Source organism: Bidens hawaiensis, unplaced genomic scaffold, assembly GCF_021521415.1.
Source record: "Bidens hawaiensis isolate Kalapana, Puna unplaced genomic scaffold, B.hawaiensis_p1.1 tig00020427_1, whole genome shotgun sequence".
Taxonomy (NCBI): domain Eukaryota; kingdom Viridiplantae; phylum Streptophyta; class Magnoliopsida; order Asterales; family Asteraceae; genus Bidens; species Bidens hawaiensis.
The window spans coordinates 199543-207492 of NW_027493115.1; the positions used below are offsets into that span (position 1 = coordinate 199543).

The window sequence follows — 7950 nt, forward strand, 5'->3', positions numbered from 1 at the left end:
CGCAACCCCGGGAGAAATAGTTCCAAAACGCCATCAGAGCTACCATGCGCATAATAATACCTGTAATAACTCAAACTTGCTCGCATGTAGCGACGTACAAAACAGAAAACAAAAACATAAGAAATAAACATATTTTTGTGTTTTTGTATTTTTTGTATTTTTTTTTTAATTTTTTTATATATTTTTTTAAATAACAAAAAATAAATAAATAAAACACATAATAAAGAAAAGCATAATACACTCTACAACTCGGGTTGTCTCCCGAGTGATGCGTCCAACACGTCTACACCTCGGTGAGCGAGTCAAGGTACAACACCTCGACTGTCTGAACAACAATTGGCTCACCTATATAGTGCTTCAACATATGACCGTTCACCTTAAACTTCCCGCTTTCGTCTTCAATCTCAATTGTGCCATACGGGAATACCTCAGTAATGGTGAACGGGCCTGACCATCGGCAATTCAGCTTTCCCGGAAATAATTGTAATCAGGAATTATATAACAAAACCCGATCCCCACAATTGAACTGTTTATCACCTCTCAACTTCCTATCATGCAGCTCTTTGGTCTTTAGCTTATAATTGTACGAGTGTGCATAGGCATGATCACGAAGTTCCTCTAACTCATGTATTTGATGGAAACGATTCTCGCCCGCGGATGAAAGATCAAGGTTAACTGTTTGAAGTGCCCAAGAAGCACGATGCTCCAACTCTACCGACAGATGACAGTCTTTCCCATAAATAATCCGAAACGGTGTGAAACCGGTTGGAGTTTTGTACGCAGTACGGAAAGTCCACAAAGCATCATCTAATTTGTCGGACCAATCCTGACGGTTTAGCCCAACCGTCTTCTCAAGAATGCGTTTAATGCCCCGATTACTCACCTCTACCTGTCCACTGGTCTGTGGGTGATAGGCAGTCGCAAGCCGATGGGTGACCCCATAGCGTTGCAACGCCTTCTCCATTTGCGCGTTGCAGAAGTAAGTACCTCGATCCCTGATCAAGGCTTTCGGTACACCAAAACGAGAGAAAAGATTTTTCAGAAATCTCACCACAACTCGGGCGTCGTTAGTAGGCAAGGCTCTGGCCTCGACCCACTTGGAGACATAATCAACTGACAGAAGTATGTACTTGTTCCCTCTAGACGTTGGGAAGGGGCCCATAAAATCAATACCCCAAATGTCAAAAACCTCGCAAACTTGAATAGCATTTTGGGGCATCTCATTTCATTTCGGGATGAGATGTTGCCGACACGCTGGCATCGGTCACAGCTTTTAACGAACGCATGAGCATCTTTGAAAATCGAAGGCCAATAGAATCGTGAATCGAAGACCTTCTTAGCAGTAAGAACAACACCATGGTGACCTCTTGTCGGTCCCTCATGACAGTGGCTCAAAATCCGCCACCCCTCTTCAACATCCACACATCTCCTCACCAACTGATCAACACCTATACGAAAAAGAAACGAGTCATCCCAGATGTAGAACTTTACGTCAGCAAAGAATTTCTTCTTTTGCTGGTGAGACATCCTCTTAGGGAGGGAACCATCGATGAGGAAATTCGTGATATCGGCAAACCATGGGTAGCCGTCATCCTGGGCTCTGACAAACATGAGATTCTCAATCGGGAAATGATCATTGATGATGACCCCATCATCTCCAATCTCAGCTCTCTCAAGACGTGACAAGTGATCGGCTGCTACATTCTCGACCCCCTTTTTATCACGGATTTTGATATCAAACTCCTGAAGCAGCATAATCCATCGGATGAGACGAGGTTTAACATCATGCTTGTTGAAAAGATAACAAATGGCCGCATGATCCGTGTAGACGACTGTTTTATATAGAACAAGATAGGACCTGAACTTATCAAATGCAAACACCACGGCTAACAACTCTTTCTCGGTGGTGGTGTAATTCTCCTGAGCAGTATTCAAGATCCAGCTCGCATAGTAGATCGGGTGGAAGTGTTTCTCCTTCCGTTGTCCAAGCACGGCTCCAACAGCATAGTCGCTCGTGTCGCACATCAATTTGAATGGCAAAGACCTGTCGGGAGCAATCATGATCGGGGCATTAATGAGTTTGTATTTTAGAAGATCAAACGCCTCGATACACTGTTCAGAGAAGACAAATGGAGCATCTTTCTCTAGTAGCTTGGTCATCGGTGTCGCAATTTTTGAGAAATCTTTAATGCACCGGCGATAGAAACCTGCATGATCAAAGAAGCTACGGATGGAACTCACTAAAGTGGGTGGGGGAAGATTAGAAATGGTTTCAATTTTAGCTCGATCCACCTCGTTCCCCGCACTAGAGATCCTATGTCCTAGAACGATGCCCTCGTGTACCATGAAGTGACACTTCTCCTAGTTGAGTACTAGGTTGGTGTCAGCGCAATGAGCCATCATCCTTTCCAGGTTGGAGAGACAATGATTGAAAGAATTCCCGAAGACAGAAAAATCGTCCATGAACACCTCCATGGAATCCTCGATCATGTGGTGAAAGTTCGCCACCATACATCGCTGGAAAGTAGCTGGAGCGTTACTAAGTCCAAAGGGCATATGTTTATAGGCAAACTGCCGTAGGGGCTGGTGAATGTGGTTTTCTCCTGATCATTGGGAGAGATCGGGATTTGGAAATACCCGGAGAAACCATCCAGAAAGCAGTAGTACTGCTGACTCACCAAACGCTCTAGCATCTGATCAATAAAGGGTAGAGGAAAGTGATATTTTCTAGTGGCGTCTTTCAGTCTGCGGTAGTCGATGCAGACATCAGAGATGGGACAAATGATTCCCGCATCAAGGAGTTTAATGATTTCTTTGTTAACAACCTCTAGCATTTTTGGATTAAGCCTCCATTGAGGCTGAACGACGGATTTGAAAGTATCCTCCATGAGGATATTATGAGTGCAGAACGAGGGATTAATCCCTTTGATGTCGATAATCTTCCATGCTATCGCCTCCTTATGCGCTTTCAGCACCTTCAACAACTTCAACTTCTAGACCTCCGTCAAAGAAGACGCGATGATGACGGGTAGCTTCCTCTCCTCGTCCAAAAATGCATACTCCAGATGATCGGGTAGATCTTTAAGTTCTAAGGAAGGAAAAGGGCTCTCAACAGTGGGTCGGTCCCTTGGATCGTCTCGCACGATCTCAACAGCTGACTCTGAGTCTAGGGGTGGTGACACGATGTCATCCATCAATGGTTAAGTGGTCATGGAAACCATCTCGACCTCTGAAATCTCCTTATCGAGGATCTATGGGTCCAAGGTAGGTCCTCCACAGATGTTAGTGAAAAACTCCCGCACATGCGATACGATGGTGTCAACGAGATACAGGGAGTCGTCCGCCGACTTGGGGTGCTTAAGTGACTGTCTTACATCAAAGGTGACGTTATCATGCCCAACTTTCAGAATCAATTTTCCCTCACGGACGTCGATCAATGCCTGTGCGGTGGCAAGGAATGGTCGGCCTAAAATGAGTGGGATACTATCACCCTCATTCATATCCAGAATGACAAAGTCCACTGGGAAGATAAACTTGTCGATACGAACAAGCATGTTCCCGACCACCCCTCGCGGATATTTCAAGGAACGATCAGCAAGTTGGATACTCATTCGGGTTGGCCTCGGTTCGCCATACCCAACTTACTGAACACAGAATACGGCATGAGATTGATGCTGGCCCCAAGATCGGCCAAAGCATGTCGAACCGTATCGTCGCCTAAGATGCAGGGAATTGTAAAACTCCTAGGACCGGCCATCTTTTCAGGCAACTTGCTCTGGAATACTGCAGAGCACCCATCACTCAACGAAATAGAAGAGACCTCACCTAGCTTCTCCTTATTGGAAAGAATGTCCTTGAGGAATTTGGCTTTGGGCATCTGAGTGAGCACCTCAAGGAAAGGAATGTTTAGGTGAAGCTGTTTGAGAAGTTGAAGGAACTTGGAGTTTTACTCCTCGTCTCTATCCGATCGGGTTCTCCCAGTATAAGGCAATTTAGGTTTGTAGACTCTCAAAGGTGGGTTTGATGACGAAGAAGGTTTATAGGCCGGCTTCGTACTTGCTGGAATAGTCTGCTCGTGTGCCTTGGATGGAGGAGGCTCCATCTGGATCTCCTCGTCCACCTGCTCCTCTTCATCGACCGCAGGTGTGGCAACTCTCGAAGGATTAGCCTCTCTTTCTCTTCTTGCACCGCTTCTAGTAGTCACTGCTTTGGCGAACCCTCTCGGATTTTTCTCGGTATTACTCAGTAGTGAACCCGGTGCTCTTTCGGATAACTGGCTAGAAATCTCTCCGACGTGACGCTCAACATTAGCTAGAGACGTGGCTTGGTTCTTCAGCATAGCATCGTGTTCCACAAATTTCGCATCATTTGTCACTCGGTTCCACTCATCTCGCTTCAGCATCTCAGCCATCATCTCCTCCAGTGAGGCTTTCTTCTCCTCTCTCCCCACTTGTTCCGAACTCTCCTGACCTAAACTCCCCTGCCTGAAGAGATTCACTCGACGCTAATTTTGGTATTGGGCTTGGTAGCCACTAGCTTGTCCCCCTCGATAGTTATTCTGATTTCTCCAGCCAGTGTTCCCGCCAAAGGCGGGGTTTTGATATCTAAAGGGGTTGTTGATGAAGTCAACCTCCTCCTTATTTCTACCCTGGTTAAAAGGACAGTCAATGGTGTCGTGACCCCCTCGGCAAACCTCACACTTCGCGACGCTCTTAACGGTAAGATCTCTTACGAGTTTGTTTAAAACATCAATCTATGCCTGCATGCTAGTGCTTGAATCGACCTGAAGTACTCCTCTCAATGACGTGGAAGAATTTCTGCCCCCGTGCCCATCGTAGCTCACTGCTAGATCATCAAAAAGGACGACACACTCATCGGGATCTTTGTTCTTAAGGAGGTTCCCGTTAGCAGTTTAGTTCAACATCTCTCTCACGTGTTGAGTGGCTCAATTGTAGAATTTCTCGATGAGCATCCACTTGTCTAAACCGTGGTGAGGACAATTAAGAAGGAGATCCTTGAATCTTTCCCAAACTTCCCCGAAAGACTCGTCGGACCTCATGCGAAAGGAACAAATCTCCTCGCGGAGTTGAGCGAATTTTGATGACGGAAAGAATTTGGTCATAAATTTCTTTTGACGGCCCGCCCAAGTGGTGAGCATCCAGTAGGTAGTGACTTTAGCCATTTGTAGGCTTTGTCGGCGAGTGAGAAGGGAAAAAGGTGGAGATATATGGCTTCATCGTTCATTTTGCCGATATTGAAAGTTTCGCATATTTGAACAAACATGTCGATGTGGTTTGAAGGGTCTTCGCTCTCTAGCCCTTCGAATTTGAGTGCTGTTTTGATGAGTTGCATGACGTGGGCAGGAATGGACCAGTTGCCAGCGGCGGCACAGTTCGGTAAGGTAATGCTTGAATGAGGATTCTTTGTCAGCCTATCATAATCAGCTACAACTCTCCTAGGCGGTTGGTCACCCATGTTCTTATCCCTAGAAGATGCGAGAGAAACAAAAAAAGAAGAATCAGAACCTGTCGGTGAAACAGAACGGTCTCTCTCGGGCTGAACTTTCTCGGTATCGTCAGACGTTTCAAGTTTCGGCGGTCCTTGTGAGCGGGTATGACACATACGACTAAAAATAAAAACTAAAATTAACTAGACTAAAATTAAACTAAAAATAATAAAAAAAATTAATCAAGTAAAAAGAAACAGGTAAGTCCCCAAACTCGGGTCGTTCTCTAATCGCCTCAAACCGTGTCCCCGGCAACGGCGTCAAAAACTTGATGTGCGAAAATATATATAAAAAATAAACACGAATCGCAACTAATATTTAAAAACCAAACAGTCTATCCTAGTTCACACAAACGGCAAGTGTACCGGTCGCGTATAGCAAAGATCAGGAAAGTCCGGATATCGAACTCGTAGACACGTGAGAACGGCTCAGATTATAAACCCTAATCCAAGTCCTACCTTAAAATATTTAATTGATTTTATTATTTTTTTATTTTGTTTTAATTAATTTAAACTAACTTAACTTAACGAAACTAACGAGGTTTTAACAAATATGGAGAAACGGTTACCTAGGAAAGAATCCTATTGGCAGTTCAACGGCTAATGGAATTAACTAATCACACGACACCGGGATTTTAAAATAATCAACTAAGGCTCATTAAAGTTCGCTAGATTACCTCTCGGTCTCACCAACTAACTCTCACAAATCTAAGAAGATTGAATAAATGCACCGGGAAAAAGAGTACTAAGGTACCCTAATGACGCATCTCCTCTTGGACTCAACGACACAAAACCCGCTTAAAATTGGTACTAAAAATTCTTGGGATAAAGGGGTAACAATATTTAACCCAATCTAAGACAATTATTTGTACGCAAAACTAAACCGGACAAGACCAAAACTCGCTCTCGCGCAATTCTAACCTAACCGAACAAAGACGCGAGACAAACCGACTCCCTATTACCTGTCGGTCGCAAGGAAGGTGAACATATTGAATTTTAATAATTAATTGAACTCAAGATTCTTATGGCCGCGCTAACCACAAACAGATCAAAAACACCAAGTCTAAGACCTAAACGTAGAACCCTAACCGAACGACACACAATCACTCAATCAAAGTAATACGCGGAATCACAATCAATAATTATATAAAAACAATTTTTTAACACACCAAATATCGAATTATATAAAGCCTTTCAATAATAATACGTCATGTAATTAATTAAAACCAAATAAACCGTCAAACAAAATCAATATTCATCTCAACCTAGGTAGTGCAAAAGATTTAGCCAATAATCATAACCAAAGAAAACTTAACAGATTCAAAAGTCATAATCATCATATCAAGATATATAAGAGATACACATATTAAAAGTGCAAACCTATTTGAAGAAAATAATGTTTGTTTTACTCCAAAGAACCTTCTGTGCATGCATGTATACTTTTGTCAAAAATTATGTTGTTCTCTTTTCTTTGCTGCTCACCCACGTTCACCACACCAAAACAATTGAGATTAGATTTGTTTTTCTTCTTTTCCACACCTGTTCCGATCAGACCTTTTTAAAGGTTTTATTTTTTTTCTTTGTTATGTTGGTTCACGCCAACATTGGTTGACCAACCAATCAACAACAATGAGTTCTTGATTTAATTCTTTCCTGCCCAAATGCCGATCGCTGCTCTCTCTTTTTGGCTTAGGGTTTTTTAATTTTTTTGTGTTATTATATAATATATATGAAAGGCTTCATATAAATAGTCTTTTGGACCGGGCTTTAACTTGATTCTTCAAACATTGATCATAAAGGCCTTTTAAGTCTTCAAAAACCCGATCATTTTCTCTTTTAAAACTCGTCTCCTACACAAAATAATAAACTTTGTAGGACCAAGTTAAAACGAGTTAAAATCATTAATTATTATAAAATTAAGTACTTAGAAGATGATAAAAAGGTGCGAAAAATAGGTGTGTTTTACAACACATCAAGAAGAAAGGCTAAACCTTTTGTGACCACTTCAGGTGTAGGGTTTTGTATATATTGATGATTTTGTGATTTCTATCTATATGTGTGGGTTGAGTTTTGATTAAGATTTCGTTCAACTGAATCTTCATGTTTATTTGAGTTGATTAAACAGTCATTCTTCTGGGATTCCCATTTATTATCAATCTATTAGTTTGTGCTAACCAACCTTTAGGAAATTAAGTTCTTATAGTCATTGAACCATATATATTTTGATCATTAAATTATGTAGAGTTTTATATTAACAAACTAGTAATTAGGTAGACTAAGTTCAGTTGTGTCAATTTTTCAGATTAAGTAATGCAATTCATCACAATCAAACTGTTGTGTTTTGTAATTATTTATCAAATTAAATTGACGAATCTTGTCTATGTGATTATCCATACGATAGGCATTATAAATTGTCAGTTCATTGCATTACCTGAACCTGAAGTG

The 7950-nt window shown here is 42.0% G+C and overlaps 1 protein-coding gene across 1 annotated transcript; it reads right to left on the reverse strand.

Annotated features, from left to right (window-relative positions):
• Nucleotides 1-487: 487 nt before the first annotated feature.
• On the reverse strand, nt 488-3877 carry LOC143560698 (uncharacterized). Its single transcript, XM_077048943.1, has 3 exons — nt 3646-3877; nt 1333-1832; nt 488-901 (listed from the first exon to the last, which is right to left on the reverse strand). Exons 1-3 carry the CDS (start codon nt 3875-3877, stop codon nt 488-490), a joined length of 1146 nt encoding a protein of 381 aa, XP_076905058.1.
• Nucleotides 3878-7950: the final 4073 nt, after the last annotated feature.